Here is a 25,737-nt window from a genome sequence, read left to right on the forward strand (position 1 = left end):
AAAAACAGAGGATCCGAAAATACTTACCTTGAAGATGGAAGGATGGAGAAATGAGAGTGGAAAGAGCACCGTGTATGGAGGATTAGGGGGAAGGAAGCAAGCTGCCGTGAAAATGGGTAAGTGGAGGCTTATGAGAATCGGGCTGAGTGTAGGAAACAAAGGCCAAGAGATATGCTTAAGTGTTTTAAAAGAAGACCCTCCCCGTGCACGTGCTGGACCAAAGAGTCCTATTAGGACTTCTACACTTAGGCATAAAAGACCCGATACATATATGCAACACACTGGGAATCCTCCTCCTTTTTTTTTTTTTTTTTTTTTTTTTTAATTTTATTTTAAAAAAACAGAACAAAGCAATGAAAAAACAAACTATAAATTTTTTTTTTTTTTTTTTTTTAGAAAAAGATTTGGTTTTTTTTTTTTTGTTTTGGTTTTAAAAAGGACATGCCTAAAATCATCTTAGTTTGATCAAGTCAGAATATACCAAAAACAAATTCAATAATCCTTAGCCCACTCATGTTTGTAACAGTCTCTTTGTGGATGTTCACTCCTCATAGAATCAGTAATGCCAAAGTTCAAGTGAGTGTGTGAGTGAGTATACTTATATCATAGCATGTTATGAGCTTTCCCCCCCTTTTTTTTTTATTGCTCTCTTTTGTGTTATATTTTTGATACCTTTGTTCAAAGAAAGGTAATATATATTTTTTTTTTATAAAGATGCTCACTAGAGTTTGTTTCTTGACCTTAAAAGTCAAACTTTATGCTAGGGCCTAGATACATATGCATCTCCTCCAAACACTAGTTTGTACACCACCTTTGTTCATGTTGGTTGCTCATCTTTTTCCACAATGATTGGAGCAACGATTTTTTCTGTAAGAACTCAAGGTGATAGATCCGTGTAGGGTGTTTGTCTTTTTCCGCAATGAATAAACACCGACTGTTTCTATATGGATCACTCTTTGTGTTTGGCAAGAAGAGAGCTCTTTAAAGAAGTACTAGGTTCAACTAGTATTAGTCAATTCAAGGCATAAACTCCCTCTTGATGAGCATCCTTTTTAAAAAAAAAATGCTTACATATAGGTTCCTCACAGTGCATAAAGATGAACTTTGCCAAAAAGACCTATAGGGTTAGTACACTTAAAGAGAGCTGCACAAAGAGGAGTAACACATAAGATCAGAAATTTTTTTTTAAAGCAATTCCATACATGCTCAACCTGTGATGTAATAAACATGTACCTTAAAGAAAATACATAACCCAGTTTTTTATAAGATTTTTTTTTTTTTTTTTTTTAAACAGAAAAAAAACTGAAACATTTATGCTTTTAAAGAAAGAAAAAAAAAACGGGAAGAAAAGATCCTAAACTAGTAGGATAGGAAACTCTCACTTGGGATCACATATACCAATGGCTTTTCGTAAAAACTCAAATCTAAGTCCATCCAAAGGTTTAGTAAACAGGTCAGCCAGTTGATGTTCGTAGGCACATGTTCCATGGATATAATTTTAGACTCAACCAAGTCCCTTATAAAATGATGTCGAATATCAATGTGCTTGGTCCGAGAATGCTGGACAGGATTTTTGGAAATACTTATAGCACTTGAATTATCACAATATATAGTCATAGTGCCTTGAGAAAAACCATAATCATCAAGCATTTTTTTCATCCATAATAGCTGAGTACAACAACTCCCTGCAGCTATGTATTCAGCTTCAGCAGTAGATAAAGAAATAGAGTTTTGCTTTTTACTCATCCAAGCTACAAGATTTTCACCTATATAAAAACATCCACCCGTAGTACTCTTCCTATCATCAGCATTCCCAGCCCAATCAGCATCCGAATAGCCAACAAGTGTAAGATTAGTGTCTTTTGAGTACCATATCCCATAATCAACAGTGGCATTAAGGTATTTTATGATTCTTTTTACTGCAGTAAGATGGGATTCTTTAGGATTAGCTTGAAATCTAGCACATACACCAACACTGAAAGCTATATCAGGTCTACTTGCTGTAATATATAAAAGACTTCCTATCATGCTTCTATAGAGAGTGGGATCAATATTTTTACCTGTGGAGTCATTGCTGATTTTCACTGAAGTGCTCATGGGAGTCCGAGCATTGCTTTTTCCTTCCATTCCAAACTTTTTAACAAGATCTCTTGCATATTTAGATTGTGAAATAAATATTCCTTCTTTACATTGTTTTACTTGAATACCCAAGAAGAAATTTAACTCACCAATCATACTCATCTCAAATTCAGATTTCATTTCATTTGCAAAATTATAAGCAAGAGATTCAAGTGTTGCTCCAAAAACAATATCATCAACATATATTTGAGCAATTAAGAGTTGTTTACCTGATCTTCTTATGAATAAGGTCCTATCAGCTTGTCCTCTAACAAAATCATGATCAAGTAAGTAGGCGGTTAACCTTTCATACCAAGCTCGAGGTGCTTGTTTCAGCCCATACAGCGCCTTCTTCAACCTGTAGACATATTCAAGGTAGAGATGGTTAACAAATCCTTTTGGTTGGTTGACATATACCTCTTCTTGTAGCACTCCATTTAGGAAGGCACTCTTGACATCCATTTGATATAATTTGAAGTCTAGATGACAGGCAAGTGCTAGTAGAATGCGAACAGATTCTAACCGGGCCACAGGAGCAAAAGTTTCATCAAAATCAATCCCTTCTACTTGTGTGTAACCTTGTGCAACCAGCCTTGCTTTATTTCTTATAATAGTGCCATGCTCATCGGATTTGTTCTTAAAGATCCACTTAGTCCCAATTATGTTATAATTTTCTGGTTTAGGAACTAACTCCCATACATCATTTCTAGTAAATTGATGGAGTTCTTCATGCATGGCGTTGACCCAACTTTCATCCTTTAGTGCTTCCTCAACTTTCTTGGGTTCAACCTGTGACAAATAACACACAAAAGAAACTTGATTTAGTATTCTTCTTCTAAGCCTCATACCTTCATCTAGCTCACCGAGAATGTTTTCTTTAGGATGATTTTGAGTGATTCTTGAAGAAGGTTCTTTGATTTGTGGATTTTGTGGTGTTTTCTCTATATTATCTTCCTCATTCTGCACTTGTGAGTCTTCTTCACTGGTCTGCCCCAGTTCCTTCATATTCTCAAGCTCCTTCATGGTAGTTTCTGCTGAAATGTCATCCACAACCACGTTAATTGATTCCATAACAGTTTGTGTACGTAGGTTGTAAACTCTATAAGCCTTACTATTGGAGGAATAGCCAAGAAACAATCCCTCATCACTTTTGCTTTCAAATTTATGATTGTTTTCTCTGTCTTTCAGAATATAACACTTGCTACCAAAAATTCTGAAATACTTTACCGTAGGCCTTTTATTTTTCCACAAACCGTAAGGTGTTTGATTGGTGCCGGGTCTTAGAACCACTCGATTCAAGATATGATTTGCTGTATTCACAGCTTCTCCCCAAAAATATAAAGCCATCTTCTTGTTGCTTAACATTGTTCGTGCCATTTCCTGGATTGCTCTATTTTTCCTTTCCACCACTCCATTTTGTTGTGGAGTGATAGGTGCAGAAAATTCTTGGTGTATTCCCTGTTCATCACAAAAAGAAGTAAAATTAGTATTCTCAAATTCTCGACCATGATCACTACGTATTCTAGAGATAGAAACTTCCTTCTTTATTTGTAGTTTCTTGAACAGCTTTTTGGCAAGATCAAAAGCTTCAGATTTTTCTCTTAAGAGCATTATCCAGGTGAACCTTGAAAAATCATCTACAATCACCATGATGTATTTCTTTCCTCCAAGACTCTCAGTTTGTGTTGGACCCATCAAATCCATATGCAGTAGCTCAAGAGGCCGAGAGGTAAGAATATGAGAGATCTTCTTGTGTTGAGCTCTAGTTTGCTTTCCTTCTTGGCATGCCCCACACACTATTTTCTTCACTTTTATTACCTTGGGCAGTCCATCAATAATTTTTCTTTTTGAGATTTTTGACAAATTTTTAAAATTAATATGCCCAAGGCGTTGATGCCATAATTCAGCTTCATCAAGTGTGACTCTATGACATTTCTCCAATGGTTTTGGAGAAATTCCATAACAATTGTCTGTAGTTCTAGTACCTTTTAAGACCCATTCTCCACCTTTATCATATAGGTTGCACGCATCTTTTGAAAACTGCACAGAAAAATTATTGTCACAAAACTGACTAATGCTAAGTAAATTAGCTTTCAAACCATTAACAAATAAAACATCATGCAACACAGGTAATCCTGGTATTTCAATACTCCCTTTCCCTTCTATGACAGCCTTGCTCCCATCTCCAAATGTCACGGTGCCTCCATGAGATGTTTCAATTTTTTTAAATAAGTTTTTGTCTCCAGACATGTGCCTAGAACAGCCGCTGTCCAGGTACCACAGACAATCTTCCTTTGATTTCAGCGCTGTGTGAGCAACAAGACATACTGCATCTTTCTTTCTCACCCATTTTGTCTTGAGTATTGACTTGTGTTTTTCCTTGTTTTGAAGGCAAATATCTGCTAGTTCCCCAAGCTTAAGATTTATGAGACTGATTTGTTGACTTATGTCATCAACTTGAGTCTGTAGGCTCTTCTCTTTTCTTTTTCCTTCAAATTTCTGCACTTGATTCATGTTAAAACAATGTGGTCTTATATGACCTATTACTCCACACTTATGACATGTAGGGACAAATTTATCATGCAGATTTTTTGAATAAACTGGCTTAAGTTCAGCATGATTTTGAAAACTCTTACCTTGACTTCCTTTAACAAAGACAATACCTTTGGAGGTTGTAGCAGCGGATGATGAGGCAGATTTTTCTTTTCCTTTAGAAGTCGTGTACCCTAGACCAGTTCTGTCACTATTCATTTTTTGAAGACTCAACATTTCTTCTAATTTTTGTGTTGCTGTTTTTTCTTCTTTTTTCAATTCCTTTTCTAGTGCAGTATTTTGATTTTCTAACCTGACTATTTTATTCTCAGAGACTTTTAAAGCTTCAGACAGGTTGTTTTTCTCACTTTCCATATCAGTGAACTTCTTATACAACTTTTTGTTGAGTTTCTTTAATTTGATCACTTCTTCACACACATCATTGTAAGCCTCCTGTAAACTCAGTTCTTGATCAGCCTCAACAACTGATACATTTGAATCACTGTATTCACAACTACTTTCAGATTTTGTCAGTGTAATATCAGGAAAATCATTCACAATAGTAGAGAAAGCCATAAAAGATTTTTCATCATCAGAGGATGAATTTTCAGAATCTGAACTATCACTAAGTGTGACATTCAATGCTTTCCCTTTGTTTTTCTTGAAGTTTGGACATTCAACTCTTATATGACCATACCCAGAACATTCATGACACTGAACTTTATCCTTTTTCTCAGTTTTTTCTTTTTTCCAATTTTCAGTTTCATTTTTCTTAGCAAAAACATTTTTTCCTCGTTTTTGTTTACCATTTTCTTTATTAAACATGAACTTCCTGAATTTTCTAGCAAGTAAAGCAATCTCTTCATCATTCAGACTTTCTTCATCAGAAATATTTTTATAATTTTCTTCTATAGTCTTTAAAGCAATGGACTTACCTCTTTTTGTTTGAGGAAGTGAAGATTCATATGTTTGCAAAGAACCCACCAGTTCTTCTACCTTTATTGCATCCAGATCTTTACTTTCTTCAATTGCAGTAACTTTGGGTCGAAATCTTTCAGGTAAAGACCTTAGAATCTTTCTTACAACTCTTGAATCTTCCACCTTTTCTCCAAGATTGAACCTGGAATTCACAATATCATTTAGTTTAGAATAAAAATCATCAAAACTTTCTTCTTCCAGCATTTTAATCTCCTCAAATTTAGAAGTTAGCAATTGTAATTTTGAGTTCTTCACAATTTTTGTTCCTTCATGTGTAACCTCCAGGATATCCCATGCCTCTTTAGCAATCTCACACATGGAGATTCTCTTAAATTCTTCTGGAGATACAGCCATGAATATAGCATTCAGCCCCTTGCTATTCCAATTACAGTTGGTGATTTCTTCTTTTGTCCAATCATCAATATTTGTTTCTGGTCTGATCCAACCTTGTACAACCGCGTTCCACACTCGCTCATCTAATGATTTGAGAAAGGCTCGCATGCGTACTTTCCAATATGCATAATTTTCACCATTGAAGGGCGGTGGGGCAGTCAATGATGACATATTGCAGGGGCACGGATCACACTCGAAAGAGTGAACCTGGCTCTGATACCAATTGAAATTCCCAATGTACCCCTGTAAAACCACGAAATTGTCTACCAATTTCCTTGAACAAATTAGTTAGATCTTAATTATAAAGATTATGAAATGAATTAAATACTTTAAAATAAATAATCAAACTTGCAAGACACAACGATTGGTTACGAAGGGAAACCCTTTAAAGAACTCTTTAAAGGTAAAACCCTACGGGGCAGCCAAACCCAGGAAAGTCAATCTTATTATTTGAAGAACAATTACAAGTAATAATCAATTACAAAACCTTTGCAATTCGACTCTCTTACTTGCCTAGACAAACGACCCGTTTGTCTTCTACCGCAGTAGCTGCCAGAACCTCTGGCGATCTTCAAATGTTGACCTCCCTTCTGGAACTCCAAAGGCTGAAACACAATCGATGTTGCTTCGCACTCAAAGCATGATCACACTCAAGAAGATATGAAAAATCCCATGAAAATTCTCAAGTGAATTTTCTCTCATAAACACACAGAATATCCTCTGTAAAATTCGTGGCTTGAAGTCCTTAAGAAGATGCAAAACCGAATCCCCTTTAAATAGAAGATCTGAAAAGAGTTCTAGTTGCAGTAGGACTCTGCTGACGGTTAGTAACAGACGCGAAAACGCGTCCCGACGGACTGCTAACATTTCGGGATAACTTCTTCTGATATAGATTGAATTCTGTTCCGATTTCTTCTGGATAAGTGTACTGCTAACAGAACTCGATTTTGACTTCAAGAACTTATCTAAATAACTCCTAATATTTCTAGATAGACTCAACATTGTTTAGACATAAATCAATAATTATTTTTACATTCATCCAACAATAATAAATAATATGATAAGATAAGCCTTATCATTCACTCATCTAATCCTAGCCAACTTTTTTGCCTTTACACATATGTCATTTGGAATTTCCAAATTTAGGGTGCTAGTAGACATCTTGTTTATATACATAATGGAGAAGACTATACAATGGCTAAGAAAAGGATCTCTCTAAATTTTTGTCTGAACTTAAAGTCTCAAGTGGGAGAAAGAAGACACATAAATTTCTAGGTAAGCATCGAATTTGCATTTTGTACTTAAAACAATTGAAATTTCTCTTCGGATAGAAAAAAATGTTACTACATTTAGATAAGGAAACATTTTGCTTCGGCAAGGCAAACACCAAGCTCGTGAAAATCAATTAGGCCCCTTTCTTTCTCGTATGACTGATACAAAAGGTTTTGCTCTAAGATTAAACTAGAGTTTATCAACCATTTTTCAAGAGTTTTGCTTAATGTCTCAATGAATAGGACACTTAGGGGCAGTTTGGGAATAAAAATGTTCATCTCATCTCATCTAAGAATTTTACATCTCATTTCCTTCCCAAATATTACTCAAATACAAATACTTTTTAATTTTCAATTTTCAATTTTTTATTTAATTATTAACTAATCATTACAATTTTTCAAATTTCTAAACAAAACACAAAAAAATAAAAATTCTCAAATCCAAAACAAAAATTATATTAAAAAATTATATTCTAATAATATTTTAACTTAATAATATTTTTATTCAACTTTTTCTTTATTATTTTTCAAAATCCAATAAAACATCTTAACTCAAACTATTTCACTACTATTCACAAACTATTTTGCTACTATTCATAATTTTTTTCATTTCATCTCATTTTTCAAGCATTCCGGCCCATAGTATGGAAGGCTTTAGGGGTTAGGCACTTACACTTCTTTGTGGTATAAGGTTAATTGGAGTTTGTAATTTTAGTCTTCTCTTTAAGAATAGGTTACATGTGTCGTCTTAGACATGAGACAGTTGATACATGCATTAGGAATTAGGTCTATAATACTTGTGTTGATCTTCATTTGAATATTTGACATTTCTTCCAACTAGTACAAATAACTACCTTATAGAATAAAAAAGAGAGAGAGAATACAAAATTACTAATGTACAGGACAAGTAAACAATTAATAGAAAATTCACCTAGTAAAGAGGTGATCTACGACAAACTGGTAGCCAAGATATTGAGAAGAGGGGCCTGAAATTAGACAAAATTAATTATAGAAAACTGTGAAATGCAACAAGAAGAAAAAAGAGTCAAAATTTGGGAATCGGTCAAATATAGAAATTTACCTTCTATACATGGAGACATGAACCTCCTATATCTCCCTCCCAACAATTCTTCTAGGGACATTCGTCCCGTATAGTCACTGCTCAGTCGGCACATTTGGGATACCCCGCATTTACGTGTATTTTTATTGAAAGATTATTTATAATTATTATAATTAGTGGTTCTTTTATTTTAAAACAAATGTGTTTCTCTTTGTATTGTTTTATGATTTTGTTTTTTAAGTTGTGAGATTTAAATAATGTGTTTTCTTGATATTAATAATTATTTCACATTTAAATTAATACTTAGCTTGAATTGTTTTATTGTTGAGCTTTAACTATTTTATTTTATTAATATTGAGTTATAGTGTTTTACTTGGCTTTTATTTATTTTATTGTGCTCTTTATTTTAAACTAGTTTATTGTTGGATTTTATTTATTTATTTTACTAAGTTACTGAGCTTAAATTATTTGATTTAAAATTTGTTGTTTTAAAATCTATTTCGTTGGATTAGTTTGAGACTTGAATTGAAAAGACTGGATCTCATTTTCTTTCCATTCTCTTTCTCCATTTTCTTTTTTCTTCTTTTTCTTCCTCCCCTGCCTTCTAGCCGTGCGACTCCCCTCCCCTGTTCTCTCTCTCCGTGCATTCTCTCCTCCCAACCCGCCTCTGTCTGCTGGAGTCTGGCATCACCTCCCACCTCATCGGCTTCCCCTCACGCCGGCGATAACTTCCCTCCAATCCCAGCTCCTACCTCGCCGCCACCTTCCCCCACAATCCTCTCCAAGCCGTGGCCTCCTATTACTCTAGCGTAGCCATCCGCGGTTTTTAGGCCACCGCACCACTGCCAATCACCTACTCTCTCACCGGCGACCTTTCCCCCATCCCAGTCTCCAGCCCTAGTGGCCCCTCTCTCTCTGTGTGGCATTGGAAACCCATTCAGGTTCTTTGTCGTTCTGCCGCCGTCGCTCGACCAGTGGCCACCACCTCTTCACCACTTCATCATTGACTTCCCAGCTACCCAAACCACCCATTCTCAGCCCCAATCCGCCACCATTATGGTCCCTTGAGCTCCACCTCCGTTTTGCCTATTTTAGCCTCCAACCGCCACCTATGCCACCACCCAAGGCCAACTACCACCACCAATAGTTTCACTAACACTCCTAAACCATTCCCTAGCAATCCCTAGTCTTCTTTTGTCCTCATTCAAATTTGGGTATTTTGAAACCCACGGCACAGTGCATTTTGCATTATTACGTTGGTCCGCCGCCACCTTTTGCAGCTCTTTGATCCTTCCAAAAATATTATATAGCGCTGTAAGTATTTTCCAAATTTCCTTTTAGATTTAAATATATTTTAGCTTTAACAATAAATTGTGATTGGTTGGTTATGCCGGATTGAGTCCGAGGAGTTCGGGGGTCGGATGGATTGAAGGATGGAGTTATTTGTATGTTGGTTGATGTTGAGATTTGTTGGATATTTTGTGTCTTGACGTGTGCATTGCATGGAGCTCGCATGTTCATGATTAAAAAGAAAAAATTAGATTTTTCACATAATGGCATGCATGTACAAGTGTTGGATATTGAAAACTGGGTTTTCATGTGTAAATAGATTTTTGGGTGCGTGTGTATCACGACCCTAAGCCGAGACGGGACATTATCTCGGTGGAACTCCTCTGAACACTCGGGAGCGCAATATACTGAGTGACGTTGCTTGGGTTGTCGTTGGGCGACAACGGGAGCGGACGGGATGGTAACGCTCTCATGCCGACTCTGTGGCCCCTCTGCTTGCGGGGGCTAGAGGATGCTTGGCTACGTACGCGCTAGGCGCGGAACTGGACATCGCTAGTGTAAATGTCACATGCGTAGTCGTTACCTGCGGTGTGGCATAGGAGCCAGGGTGTGCAGATGGTACCTAGGGGAGACCATGGTGCATGCAGTTTAAAATTGGATATTGGTTTGAGATTGGATTTTGGGCCATTTTCTAGGAAAATGGCAAGGAAATGTTTTAAAAAAAGTTTTTGGGCCAAATGTGATTTTTGGTGTGAGTTGGAAAAGAATTATTTTTGGGCCAAATGTGATTTTTGGCGTGAGTTGGAAAGTAATTATTTTTGGGAAAGATTATCTTTGGATCTCATGCATATGACATCCTGTTCATGCATATTGTTGAGTTTTAATATATTTTTATCTTGTGGGTGTTTCGATTATTATTTACCTAAGGTACCATCTTGGGTACCGTAGACTTTGATGCATATGAGGAGGAGGAGGCTGAGCCTAAGAAGGCGGCTCCACGTGAGGATTGAGTTGGAGTTGCTTGTACTGTTGGAAAATATTTCCCTTGCCTTTATTTTATGTATTTTGGATTTGTGACAATGTTATACTTGTAATATTTTATTACGCTTGTTTTAAGCGAGTTTGTATTTAAACAAAATTCTGGTACTTAGTTGAAAGACCTTTTTATTACCGCTGCGTTATTTTTATGTACACGTGCTACATGTATACACACTTGGCACTCGGCGACGGGATGCGTGATGACCCGTGTTGTCATCATCACAACGCCTCGATTTCCACATGTCATTACGTGGGAGTTGGGGGTGTCACAACGTCAGCTGTTATTTATTATATTAAAAAAAACAAAAACAAAAGAAAAACAAAATAGAGCTTTCGATCGACGATTCTCGCTTCTTTGTTTGTGCTCTGGGTCTGCAACTTCATCTTCCTGCTCGCAGAAGATTCGTGGTGTCGTGTGGTCTACAATGTGGTCTTCGATTTCACAGAAGATTCTCGGCGTGGTGCTCTAGTCTGAAGCTTGGGTCTTCGTGTGGGTCATCTTCTAGCTCCTGTAATAGACTGTAAGATCTTCGTGTGGGTCTTCTTCTTCATGGGGGTAAAGCTCTTTTCTTGTACATGTTGCCAAGCCCAACAAAGAGTTTAATGGTTTTAAACCTTGTTGGAAAAATTTGTAATTTAGAAATGAATATTCCTATTCCAAAGTCTGTACACCGCACACTGCTTAGAAGTTATAATTTGATTTGAAATATAAATTTTAAAATTTGAGTCTTATAAATCAAATCTTATTGTTGAAATGATGTAGATAATATGCTTTACACACGGACTTAAGAATAAAAAATTCTTCAGGAATATTGTTTATTAGGGAATAAACATCTTATTACTTTTCTATGTTAGGGAAATGCATTTTATATATGAAAACTACTCACAACATTGTAATGATTCAACTAATGGATTAAACAGATTGAAAGAGGAGGTAGCACTACATCAATAGCCGTCACTCATAAACTATTTTCATCCAACACCATTTTGTGGGTACCCAATTTGAAATTCTTTCATGTCGAAGAATGTGGATCACTAGAAGTGGTATTTGATCTTGAAGGACTAAAGATTGAAGAGAACCACAAGCCCTTCCTAGAAGTACTTTCTAATCTAAAATTATGGAACTTGTTTGGGATGGCACATGTGTGGAAGAATATTCCACCAAGATTTCAAGACTTTCAAAATTTAATATCAATTAATATCCAACAGTGTCATAGTCTGAAAATTTTGCTTCCTGCTTATATTGCAAAACTACTGGTGCAACTCCAACTCATTGAAATAAGGGATTGCAATTTGATGGAAAATATTATTTAAAGGGAGTACGAAGCTTGAGAAGAAAGGAGAGGAGAGCCCATTCTCTTGAGTGGCCATCCATAAAGAAGATCAAATTGTTGGGATGTCCAAAATTAAAAACATTTGGTTCATAACTTAAAAGCAGAAGAAAGGAAAGAAAGATGGATGCGGAATTGGATTCAAGAGGCCAAGAGCCTAGTGCTGGCTCCTCCTCGGCAAGAGAATCTTCAGGACTATTCAACCGATGGATAGAGTCTTGTGTACCATGTCGCAGGAATTATAGTCCATCCCAAGGAAATAGTAGCTCCTCTTTAGGAGAGAATAAAAACGACTTAATTAACAAAAAGGTCCGTGATTAAGGTATATTTATTATGTTTTTCGTTTATAACTTTTTTGAAACACTTCAATGATTGCCTTAATTATTTTTATTCTTGTTATTTCTTTTATATATTTTTTTACTAAAATTAATTTATGTCTTATTTAGATGTTGAAATAAAATAAGAAATATGTGAATAATAGTAAAACGGTTTGTAAATAATAGTAAAATAGTTTAAGTTAAGATATTTTATGAGATTTTAATAAAAGAGAAATAAAATATTGAATAAAAATTTTATAAAATTCAAATATTATCAAAATATTATTTTTATTTTAGGCTTTTAAAATATTGAATTTTTTTGTGTTTTGAATTTTAAAATAGTGCGCACGCGCAGTGTTCACGCATGGGCCACACACACACTGCGTGCATGCATGGCCTGTGCACAAGCACAATGCCCATACATGGCCTAGGCGCTAACGCAACGCACGCATGTACACCCATATTGGAATTGACGGTGCGGCTGCCCAGTAGGCTCACCCAGGTTGGCATGCCGCTTAACGCTCTGGCTTTGGCCAAGGCCATGCTGATCAATGCCCTGGCTTTGACCAGGGCCCTGCTGACCATCCCCCAAGCCCCATTAGCCTAGGCCATGCTAACCAACGCCTGGGCCCCACTGGCCTGCGCCTTGTAGCAACCTGCCATGCTTGAGCCCACCACGGTCCAACCAGCGACTCACCAATGACGCCCAGCCCACACAACCTAAGCCACACATGCAGGGACCAAGGACCAGCTAGGGCCAACCCAGCAGGCCAATCTGAAGACCCACGCACACAAGCAAGCAGCCCATGCTGTGGGTTCATCCAGGCCACCCATGGCCCACTAACAACTTAAGGCTTTAACCAAGAGGCATGGATCCAGCAACCATTTTCCCTTTGTAATCATTTTATTTGCTTTCTAGTATAAGTAATGCAATATTCCATCAATTGGTTTTTATCTTTGAACATTTGGACGAATTTGGCTTGTAAGCCTCCATAGACACATTGGTGCTTTGTCACTTAGGCTCTATTGGGTGCAATCCATGAATCCCAAAGGAGAAGGCGCACCCTGTGCAATTTGTGAATCAGGGTAACCTATGCTTTTCATTGTTTTCCCTTCTATTAATGCATTGTCGATGTATTTCAACATTGTGGTTTGTGTTTATTGCATTGCATTCGCATTTGTTTGCTAACCGTTTTGCACTACTCGAGTGGGGCATCGCATAAGGCAGCCACAAGTTGCCATTGAAAGGCATTTGGCCTGCACCAAGCCTCCCTTGTCGAATCTGGAGCAAGGTCAAGGACAAGTTGATAGTTACTACCAACCAACCAAGCCACTCACCGAGCCATAGCCACCTATCTAGCCATAACCACTTCCTTACTTTGTAGGGAGTAACCAACCACACCATAAACTACTCAGCCACCACCCACTCGGCCAATCCACAAAAACCACCCATAGCCATGTGTGCTTCACCACCAGAAGACACGTTTGCTTGACTTGGTCAGCCCACCATCAAGCGACACCTGTGCTTAACGTGGTCAGCCCACCATTAGGGGACACCTGTGTGCTTGACTTGGTAAGGCCTCCAGTAGGAGACACGTGTGCTTGACTCAGTCAGCCCAGCCACTTAACCGCCTGATAATCGCTTTAGCCCACTCAGCCACTGCACATGCACGCACGCATGCATAGCCACTAGAATTTCGCCCACCATCATCTTTTGAACACTCATACAAGTTCAGCCAACACCACCCATAACCATCACGGTCAAGCAAGTGGCAGATCACATCGGTCATCAAGACACAAGGAGGGGCGCGATAGCTTGGTGTCTAGGATCTTGACCGAGGACCCTATCATATTATTGATAGCTTGAATTTAAAGTGGTTGGCCCGGCCCTATGCACGACCACTAAGGGCAAATCTGCCTAGCTAGTTATGTATCTTCGTTCTTATTTAATGGATAATAGGTTGTTCAAAGTTCTTGGAAGACGTAGAGCGAAAGATCAAGAGAAAGCATTGCAGCTAAAGGAAGTGGCTCATGATATTCTAAAGAGGTGGTCAAGAGCGAGAGGTGAGGATCATAGATCACCTGCTATATATATATGGAGAGTTATCTTCTCATGCAACTAATTCTCTTTTAATGCTCATGAGAAAAAGAATCCTTTTTACTTTTCTGAAAATGAAGGATCAGATATAGAATCTAAAGTTCAAAATATCTATTTTGAACAGTACTGTCCCTCGTAATCTTTGCCATGAGGTCCCGTTCTCTGTGTTTGATCATGTGTAAAAAGCCCTATGATATTTGCAAGTTTATGTAGTTAGTCTGCATTTACGACTGCCGGTTTATCTTTGTTTCTGTCTTCTACAACTCGAGCTGCTTGTTGTCAACACCATGATCTATAATTCTTCAACCCCGAACTTTCATGCATCCTAGACGTTAATGATACCACTAGGAGAATGTTTAAGTTATGTTAAATTTGGTGTAGACTGGTATATATCATTCTTCTTAAAGTATTTCTATCCCTCTATCCTTTAAGCTTCTGTTTTCTTTCTTTCTCTTTTTTTTTTTTTTTTTTGCTTGATTCCATACCGCCTGCAGATTTTCTAAATATTATTCGATGCTCATGTCTACAAAAGAAAGCATAGAAATTGAAGGGAAAGTACCATGGCCTTGAATGGAAAGCTTTTGCAACCTCTGCTAGAACTTGGGGTGGTCGCTTTGATTTTAGTAGCATCAGCAGTATCTAAACCCAATTCAAGTTGTGACTGTAAATGTGGAGAAGTAGAAATCCCCTAACCTTTTGGAACAAGCGAGGGCTGTTACCTTGAAAACCTTTTCTCATCACTTGCAATACATCCGATCATCAGCTTATGATACCATTTCTGGAACGTCATCTACCTGTTGAGGACATATCAGTATCGAAGGGTGAACTACGAGTCTCAGCCCCCATAGCCCTCCTTTGCAAAGGCTCCCCCACCTCGGAGGCTATGATTTCCTCACCACCGAAGATCTGTGCCCTGCCGGTAATCCTAAGTGCGAACGTGGACTTCCTAAACCCAGCCTTGGTGCCAAGGGCAAAAATCCAAACATCGCCATACCTTGCGGCGCCGTTGGTGCTAGTTATGCTTCTTGCCTCCCTGATCATGTGAACTACACTAGCATCACTGCCTTGCTTAGTTTGTCAAGTTTTCGCATCTCGGAAACGTGGAACAAGATCTCTTCAGTCGGTTGTGACGTTTATGCTTATATATATATATATATATTCAAGGTCAAGTGGATCAAAACGGCTTTACAACTGGATGCTTATCACTCTGTGATGAAAGTCTCAACGTGGTTGAAGGGTCATGATGCTCAGGCATTGGCTGCCAGACTTCTATCCCAAAAGGAGCAACTGGATATACGTTGAATGTTCGGAGCTTGAACAACGACGTCGGACCTGTTGGCAAAGATCGCTCATGTGGTTTCAGCTTTATAGTGGATGAACAAGCATACAAATTTTCCTACTGAGATTTCAGAAACTTAAAGAATAGGAAGACTGTAACCCTGGTGCTTGATAGGTAATTGGAAATAAGACATGCAAATATGCTCAGAAAAATAAGGGAAGCATTACATGTAAAGCAACGCATAGTTATTGTTACGATTCCAGCAACGGCCCTGGTAATCGTTGCAATTGCTCGGAGGGTTATGGAGGGAACCCTTACATCCCTGATCATGAACCTGAGAGTTGCCACGGTAAATGATCGTATATATACCTTCGTTTTTATCTGGTACGTACTTAATTTAATTACGCTCAGTTTAGCTTGCAGAATGGTTATTTACTCAAGAGCGATGCTATTGATCTCTATCTATATCTTACCATTTCCAATCATATTTGTTGATATGGCACATTTTAAATGGTTTTATCTTTTATATGTCCACTAGAACCAATTAATTAAATAGTGACACGGGTGATAGAAAAAAGTTATAATGAACTACTGCGTTTCTCTAATTTGCATATACATGTATACCCATAATTAAAGTATACATGGAAATTTGAAATTTCTTGTCATAATGACCGGTTATATGTACTGTGTTTCAGATATTGATGAGTGCAAAGATCTTCAGAAACCCTGCAATGCTACTGCAACATGCACCAACACTAATGGAAATTACACATGTACTTGTCCCGAGGGATACGAAGGTGATGGGAGGATAGACGGAATAGATTGCAGGCCTACTTATTTCCCAACCTCAATGATTTCTAGTACTTTGAAAACTGCAACCTGATCATGTCACTAGCTAATTATATACTTTCCCATAGCTAGGCCATTTGCTTGACAAACATTGTACTCCGAGACCAGTCGTTTTGACTAAGAAATTTAACTCATGTTGAGCCAAATCTCAATGTGGCGTAGGCAGATTCTATCTTTCTTCCTTTCGATCCTAGTCCAATATAAAGAAGGCGGATAACTGCCCCGGCCCCAAAGTTGAGTTCTTATACTTGATGAAACTTAGAAGTTGTCCCTAACATCAAGGAAACTAATATAAAGAAGCTTAATGCCAGGCTCATCCAAACAATGACTTCGTTAGTCTCTTGGAGTACTAGATGAGCGATCTCAGAAGGGCCTTAGAAACAACACATGGTTTATACTAGATCAACAACAGGAGGAGCGCTAGAAAACAACAGATAATTTGTGACGCCACAGACTCCTATGTACAGAAATGCGGGAATCGTGACATCAGAATGCTGACAACACAGATCACACACCCCAACGACAAGTGTTAAGTGTGTGCACATGCAACAAGTGTAAAACAAAAGTCTTAGCGGATAAGTTAAATTTAGTCAACTAAGTATCACAATTACTTAATACAGATTCACTTAAATAAACGTATTTCAAAAGGTATTACAATTATCCAGTGAAAACATAATAAAACCAAAAACATGATCCAAAAGCTAGAAACCAATCCCAACACACAAGAGTGACCCATGGTCACTCCTTCGGTGGAGCTGAAGCCTCAGGCTTTGCATCAACATTTGCATCAAAATTTGCATCAAAATCTATGATTTCATAAAACGGAACCGCAGGGTTTGAATACCACGTGAGATTATGAGTCTCAGTAAGTAATCAATCAAACAACCCACGAGATAAAAACACATTTATACAACTAAAATGTATGCATGCACATGCTGAAATATGCATGAGCTTGAAACCATCATTTTTTCAAAATGATTATTTTCCAACGCACGCCAAAATCCCATATGGCCCGACAACAAGTTCGTTAAAATAATGGCTCACCATTTTCCTAGAAAATGGTCCACATAAATGCTTTTATCAAAGCCCGCTATTTTCCCAGAAAATGGCCCAAATATTCATTTATACCGCATGCACCATGATCTTCCATTGGAACCATCTACACACATTGGCTCCCTTTGTCACACCATGGGTAATGACCGTGCTTGTGACTTCGTAATAAGCGATGCCCAGTTCCATGTCCAGCGCATTCGAAGCTAAACACCCTCTAGCCTCCGCTAGTAGAGAGGCCACGAAGTCAGCATGAGAGCGTTATCATCTTGTCTGATCCTGTTGTCGCCTAGCGAGAACCCAGAGGACGTCAATCAGTATATTATGCTTCAAAGTGACCAGAGGAACTCCATTGAGATAATGTCTCATCTCGACTTGGGGTCGTGATACACACACACCCAAAAATCCTTTCTCACATGAAAGCCCAATTTTCATTTACAACACATAAACATGCATGAAATTATGCAATGAATAATATGATCATACCAAACACAACATAAAACCACCAAGCATAAACCAATTTCCATAAATAGTCTCATCCTCCAATCCAACTTGACCCCCATACTCCTCGGACCCAAGGTCTGGCACAATCAACAAACTGCAGAAAATCGTTAGTGCACAAATATATTTAAATCTCATAAAGTTATTTTGAAAATCACTTACAGCGACGAAAGGCAACTTGTAAGATCAAAGGTGACACCAAAAGTGGCGGAGCAGCGGCGAACCAGTGTTTTCCAAGTGTTGGTCGTGGGTTTCAAACTAAGAATTTTAAAGGAGGGCTACAGAAGGCTTGGGTTGGCCATGGAGGGGCTTATGAAGGTCAATGGAGTTGATGGTGGTTCAGTGTGATGGCTAGGCTAGCTCACGGCGACTTTAGCCGTGTGAGTGGGAGAAACCCATTTCAAGTTGGGTGCAGCCGCGCATAGAAGGGGCTACCGTGGGGCATGAGGGTGGCTAGGGGAGGTATTGGGAGGCAGGTGGTGGCGTTTGTAAGGTGTTACGGCGGCCTACAACAGTAGATCTGGCTTGAGTGGTGGAGAGAGGCCGTGTGAGAGTGGAGAAGCATGGGAGAGATAGGGGGTTTGACTGGGCCATGGTTGGGCATGGGGTTGGTCGCCAGTGAAAGGGGGTGATACTAGTGGTGGTTTAGTGGCCATTGGTGGGGTTGGAAATTATGGAATGAGGAAAAATGACGGGGTTTCGTTAAAGGAAAAATGTTGAATGCAGTCGGTATTAGCAAACGGCGCACAATCGGCTCAGAGAGTTGCTGAGGTGGCAGGTTCCTCTAATGAAGCGGTGTCGTTTCTGTGTTTGGAGAAACGGTGCCATTTGATTCACATCCTTAGGTTGCAACCCAGTCCCCTCCCCCCTATCCCTTCGTGATGTTTCTCCTCTCGTGGCTTCGTTGATCTCCATCGGATTCATATTTCTCCTCAGCAGCCGAAGCCCTTCTCAGCCCCTCTCAGCCCTTCCCTTAGTAGCTGCAACCCTCTCTAACATAGTAGCACTAGAAGCCCTCTCTCGGTTGTCCCTCAGCCCTCCTCTAACGTAGCCGTCTCTCCCATTTCGACGGTATGTAATAATATTTTTAGGGCTTATTCTTTTATTTTTAGGGAATTTACACCATTTCTAATATTCTATTTTATCTATGTTATCTTGTTTCATCGCACTTAGTTGATTTCATAGATATTAGTTTGAAATCTGGTATCCGAGATTTAGGTTTTTGAAATCTATAATCTCATATCTGAGCTTGTGAAATTGTGAAATCAGTATATCCAAAATAGGCACGAGTTCTGGTTTCTCTAGTAGATACTTTTATTTACAAAAAGTATCCCTCTCTCGGTTGTCTCTCAACCTCCCCTGACGTAAGAATAACTTAAAGAAATCACAGCATGTGTTTTATTAGTTACTAGCAGCAAATATAAACAACTTAAAGAAACACAACAATAAAAATATATATATCACCAGCAGCCAATATGCGCCACACTTAATTTAGGAATATTGGAGTAATTGGCTTGTATATAAATCATGCTGCCAGTTGTTTTTTTTTTTATAAAAAAAGAATAGAAAAGAAAGAGGGAGTAGGGAGAGAGATATTATATGTTCATATTATTATCTTTACCCTACTTGCTTAATTACATAGCCATATTTAATCTGTTCTTGTTTCACGATTAAGCTCTTCAATGTAAGTGAGATCGATGCCCATATTTAAGATCAATGCTCATATCCTTTAGAAAGAATTATTCCACTATTATATCTCTTTATCTTCCATGCCTTAGATGATCACTTTTCAGCAATTCATTAATTGAACAAAAAGAAGTAACTTTTGTTGGTCTTTTTTATTTCTTTGTTTCATTGAGTGATATGATGCAATGCTGAAAGTATATACAATTAAAACAGGATTTCGTTTCTCTTTTTCATTGGGGGGGAGGGGTGTTAATATCTAGGAACTTGGTAGGTAATTTTGTCATTTATGTTAAAGCATGCAGAAGATTTGCTTGGTTAATGTCAAACTTGTCATTACCATTGTTGTTGCTTTAGTTATTGCTTATAGTTGTTTAGCACCACTCAGGTAGGTAGGTAGGTGGTTGATTTTATTTGTACCAAAGTGCATGCAGTAGTCCACATCTACAAGTGTTGGTTGCATAAAACACTACCAGCATGGCAGAATGCTATTAGTTTCCTTAGGATATAAGAAAACAAAAGAGAAAAGAAGCACTACAACATATACTAGTTTTTCCCATAAATGATTTTTGTCGGAAAAGGTATGGATTCCGTGAGAAAATGTTTTTACTCACCAAATGTTTTCGTGGGTGGTTCGTGACTTAAAATTGGTGACTTTAGGTATATTTTCCCACGAAATCAGCAACTCGTGGAAAATACCCATTGTTTCCGACCACATCACCTGTGGAGAAAGACCATGGATTTTTTGGGAAATGAGCAATGAAATCGGAAGATTGGTGAGAAATGCAACATTTTCCCATGAAGAAGCTTGGTGGAAAAAACTTCTTCCGGCCAAACAAAAAGTATTTGTCGCGATATGTTCTCGCGGCAAATATTAAAAGAATTCAGAAAAAAAAAAATTGTAAAAGCAAAAAAAGTCATCTTACATACAATTCTGTGTAATAATACTACTGTTCCTATTTTTTACTGAGTCTAACCTGAGAAGGTTTGTAAATCCACCATATTTGACTTTGGTGGTGACGTTTTCATTTATAGAAAAAATACAAGTTGACAATTTGTACAGATATGGAAGGATTTACAATCTATATTACACAACTAACTATGGAAACTATCACCTAGAAATATCTCCTATAATTGAGGAGGATTTCATGAATATGGTTCACAATCAGGGGGCAATATTCTCGAATCCTCGACACAACTTGTAAGAATACTAAGCTCCTACAATACTAAGCTCCTACATACAACCCATGTTTTTGGACTGTGCCTATTGATATTATCAATCAAATATATGATTACCTCTAAATAACTCAAGTACATTATATACCTGCTTTTACATGGACAAGCTCGTGTATCCAGGCCTTTGGTACTCAAGCTTGAACTGAAAAATCCCAAAAACATCAAGAACATCCTTGAATGCCGTAAAATAATGACTCTGTTAAGAGTACAAAATTACAAATAGAGGTGCTCATTTAGGCCAAAAAAAAACAAGACTTAAAACAAATTTGGCCAACGAAATCACAAGCAACTCATGATTAATTATTTAAGTACCTTCTTGTGAGTTGATAAAGTCTTCAGAACATAGGGACTGATCATCATGTAAAACTGCACCTGAACATCATCAGCGACAAACGGTTCCCTACTTCTACCAGACCACTCATAAATCTCAACTAAGTGATCATTGATCCTATACATGGCAGGTTCATTAGCCTCCCCCACTTTATGGTGTTGTGCATTCACAGCCTATTGATCAAACTACATCTTAAGGAAGAGTAAAATAATAAACATAAGTAAATAATAAACATAAGTGAGGGAGAATAAGATGCTGACCTTGAGATGCCCTCTTGTTCCTGGAAAACCCATTTGCTAACTTCAGCCAAAAAAAAACTCTTGATATATTGCTTGTTTTTAACTCATTTCAACAAAAAAAGGTGTAAGAGTGCTCGGACTTGGTGGGTCATTAGCCAAAGAATATATTCTTCCTGTAATATGACCATAGGTAAAAATAAACAACCCCCAAACCAGAAAAAATCCCCCCCCCCCCCCCACCCCATCTTGCAACCATAGGCTCCGCAACAGTGATCAGGTGATGGGCATAATACTTGAGGCATGAGGCATTTGCCTTAAATTTTTTATAAAAAGCAACATTCATTTGTTTTCTTTTAATTTGATAACACAAGAACAATGGCAACAACCATTCATTAGGCCGTAAATTATTTCTTCATTAAAGTGTATCACAGAACAACTAAAAGAATGAAAAAAAAAGGAAGTTAGGAAAACAGATGCACACTGCTTCAATGCCAAGCTTATCTGCTGTATCATTAAGAACTGTTTCACTTTCCTCCAAAGTAATAATGAGTGGATGTAACAAAATCAATATGAGTACTTAACAATCAAACTGATAGCTAAAGTTCTAAGGCGAAATAGATTTCCCACTTCTGTTGACGACCTGCAACTCAGGGCCCACAACCATTATTTTCTGCAGAAGAATGACAAATAGGAAGAAGAAAATATGAAAGCTCGATGTTTTTTTCAAAAAGCATATAGATGGAGGAGGCATAATTACTTGAATTGTTTTTCTGAAATTCCTGAGGTCATCTTGGTCTTCAAAAGGGTATGCTCCCACTAACATGACATAGAGAGTTACTCCACATGACCATACATCTGCCGACTAAATAAAAGCAAGAAAATATATTATCCTTGCTGAAACTAACAATTTCAAATTGTTCCCATTTATAGCTACCTAAAAGGAGGAATGTTAGCGAGCACACAATATATGAGTTGAGTTTATTAGCTTTTCATATTATGTTACGTGTAGAATAAGCTTCAAATTGCTTATTCTTGGGTATCATTACCAGAAACGAAGAAAAGTACCTGATTTAAGAACTTAAATATGCAGAAAGAGGGAGTTTCAGCTTCCCCTCAAACTTGGATTGTGGATCTACATGTAGTGAACCAAATGCTATTGTAGGACGATAACTGGTGCCATATGGTGAAGGGAAAATGCCATGTCAGACCAAGTTCAGTATAGCAACACTCCCAACGTATCAAAAGCACTTGGATTTTATGAGCTGATGCGAAAATATGAGTGGCCATAGATGATAAATAACAAAAGACATGCTGCTTGAAGGAATGGCCAATCTAAGATTTATCAACCTCATCATATTTATCGAAAACAAAGAACCTTCCCTCTCTCCTCCATTTCAATAACCCTCCATTATTCAATAGCCAATCGAATGCTAGTGGGTAACAACTGCTCTAGTGGTTCACTTTATAAAGTCCAAAAACTTAGCAAGCATTTAAAATTGGCAAAACTAAAGTTTCAAACCATACACCCAAATGGGGTAACTATAAAGTCGCTAACTATAATAGATATTAAAAAAAGGTAATTGAAGGAACAAAAGGACAAGCAAAGGAGCATCACTTCCATGTGCATCCCAGCCAATACATTCACAATACGAACTGGGCATAAACAGTATTCAAATTGTCGTGACAGTTACAAAATGTCCCTTACTAGAGGTGCCCAATACTTGAGAAAGATGAAGTCACACTAATCCAACTATTTCCTGGTTTAGCTCGTGCTTGCATATATGCATATCACACCAACTCAAACTCCATACAAAAGAAACTTAAAGAAAATTATCCAAAAATAACCTGACATGCAGGGACAAATAGTTTGCTCAATTCCTTTTCTAAGACTTCTCATACAAGCATGAAATTCACGACAGCAAACTGCTTAAGAAGAAGAAAACCCCCTCCCTCCCTCCCCCTTTTTTCAAAACATACTAGTAATACACGTCGACAGCCAAACTACAGACATTAATAATTCAACAACTTTACCTCAAAATGTATCAGAAATCAAACAGATGAATAGAGACAATGGCATGGTTTAAAAGGTTTAAACAGAGAGAGGAGACGAAAGAGAAATCACCGGATTTGAGGAGATGATGGTGGATGAGAAGAGCCCCCGGGAGGACAGGTTCTCTAGAAACTTGGAAGCTCCTCAAAATTCCCTCCTCAAGCAATATGGTGATAAAAGAAAGAGGGAGCCGAGTGCGAGTAACCAAGGGTAGGGACCTAGGGTTTGCGAAATTGTGAGGAAATAAGATTCGAATCGAGTGGACTTGTGAGTTGTGAGGAACTGAGGGTGAGTCGGGGAGGGAGTCGCAGGGGAGAGAGAGAGAGAGAAGGCGGGAGAGGATAGTATCGGGAGGGAAAGAAAGAGGAAAGGGGGAAAATTTTAAAACTATTTGCGGGGAGTCACTATCGCTGCAATAGCTAATACCTGTTGCAACAGACACTATAAGAAAAAACTAATCTAATGTAATTTTATTTGCGGCAATATGTTGTCGCCCCAGATTAACCTTTTTTGTCACAAAAAGCTGTTTCCACAAAAACTTTGCTTTGCTGCTAAAACCAACATGCCGAAAGGTTGATATTTTTTTGTAAGTTTATTTCTCGCGACAAGCAGCTGTTGCAGAAAACCTTTTTTCTCGTCGCAAAATCTTTTTCCCACAAAGTTTTACTTGCTGGCATTATCTCGTGGCAAAAGGCTTATTTTTTTCCCACGGACCATTTTCATGTAATAAGCCACTTATTTGTCATGATGGGATATCGTGAAAAAAAAAAAAAAAAGATTTCGTGGGAAAAAGTCATATCTGTTGCAGCTAGCATGCCATTTCAAAGTTCTTTGGGCTCAACTAGTAATGATAGGGGCTAAGAAAATGAGTTGTTTCGCATGGTCATGTCCCTTGAAGTATTTTAAATTACCTTAATTTTATTCCTAGAGAACAAAGTCCACCCTAAATTCATCTGTCTCAAATAATTTGTTAGTGTTTACAAGATGTCAATGCTTTTCTTCTTTGATTTTTATTAATATGATTACTATATCATCTATGTTAGTTAAGCCAAGACTAGCCTTTAAGTCTCTAGAAACATCCTCATCGTATAACACAACCAACATAACACTACCAAAGAATTAGCTGATTATCCCTAATCATGATTACAAAACAATATATTATCATGAGGTATTTAGTTCTTTCTTAATTTGCGGATGATTTCTTAATTAAATGGAGTGTCATGCATGTGCTTGCATGCAATAGGAATTAATTAAAAGAAAAAGGAGGTTGGTCCATGCCATGTATTTAATATTAATATAGGTTCAAGCATATTAATTAATCTATATATATATATATATAGATGGTACTTGTTAGGTAATATTGTTACGTAATAGCATTTCTTTGCTTGGTATTTGTAGTACGACTTGTAATGTAACATATTTAATAAATTGATTAATATGACAAAGATTTAACATTCTTTAGTCCATGTATAAAATAATCAAGGATTATCTTGCTGCAAGTATTTTAAGTATGACGCCCCCAACTCCCACGTACGGACAAGTGAGAATCGAGACGTTGGGATGATGATAACACGGGTCACACATCCCATCGCCAAGTGCCAAATGTGTGTACATGCAACACGTGTACATAAAAAATAACGCAGTAGTAACAAAAGTCTTTCAACTAAGTACCATAATGTTATTTAAATACAAACTCGCTTAAAACAAGCGTAATAAAATACTACAAGTTTCAACATTGTCTCAAATCCAAAATACAATAATATAAAGGCACGAAAAATAATTTCCAACACTACAAGCAACTCCAACTCAATCTTCCGGCGGAGCCGCCTCCTCAGGCTCTACCTCCTCCTCCTCCTCATCTGCATCAAAGTCTACGGTACCAAAAAGGGTACCGCAGATAAGTAATAATCCAAACACCCACAAGATAAAAATACATTAAATCTCAACAATATGCATGAACATGATGCCATATGCATATGTCCCAAAAATCCACATTTTTTTCATGCACGCCAAAAATTCCATTTTTGGCCCACAATAAATCATTTAAACTAAAACCTCGTCATTATCCCAAATAATGGCCCAAAACAAGAAAT

General features: G+C 37.8%; 1 protein-coding gene across 4 annotated transcripts; it reads right to left on the minus strand.

Moving 5' to 3' along the window:
• Positions 1-20,796: 20,796 nt before the first annotated feature.
• LOC122299055 (dolichyl-diphosphooligosaccharide--protein glycosyltransferase 48 kDa subunit-like) lies at positions 20,797-23,981 on the minus strand. Of its 4 annotated transcripts, none has more exons than XM_043108906.1 (5): positions 23,717-23,981; positions 22,660-22,764; positions 21,616-22,410; positions 21,337-21,528; positions 20,797-21,220 (listed from the first exon to the last, which is right to left on the minus strand). In XM_043108906.1, the coding sequence occupies exons 3-5, from the start codon at positions 21,646-21,648 to the stop codon at positions 21,119-21,121; spliced, it is 327 nt and encodes a 108-aa protein (XP_042964840.1). In that variant the 5' UTR covers positions 21,649-22,410; positions 22,660-22,764; positions 23,717-23,981; the 3' UTR covers positions 20,797-21,118. The 4 variants fall into 4 exon arrangements, 3 of the variants coding, with proteins under 3 accessions (XP_042964840.1, XP_042964838.1, XP_042964839.1); XM_043108904.1 differs by having other exon boundaries at positions 21,616-22,456; XR_006239566.1 differs by having other exon boundaries at positions 20,797-21,166; positions 21,337-22,456.
• Between the last annotated feature and the right edge of the window lie 1,756 nt (positions 23,982-25,737).

Source organism: Carya illinoinensis, chromosome 16 (genome assembly GCF_018687715.1).
Source record: "Carya illinoinensis cultivar Pawnee chromosome 16, C.illinoinensisPawnee_v1, whole genome shotgun sequence".
In the NCBI taxonomy this organism is placed as follows: domain Eukaryota; kingdom Viridiplantae; phylum Streptophyta; class Magnoliopsida; order Fagales; family Juglandaceae; genus Carya; species Carya illinoinensis.

Coding starts and splice junctions, on each gene's coding strand:
- LOC122299055 (XM_043108906.1), bottom strand. CDS start 21,648: ATGGGTTTTCCAGGAACAAGAGGGCATCTCAAG. Junction 21,529..21,615: donor GAACAAGAGGGCATCTCAAG/GTCAGCATCTTA, acceptor TTTGATCAATAG/GCTGTGAATGCACAACACCA. Junction 21,221..21,336: donor CTTTATCAACTCACAAGAAG/GTACTTAAATAA, acceptor TACTCTTAACAG/AGTCATTATTTTACGGCATT.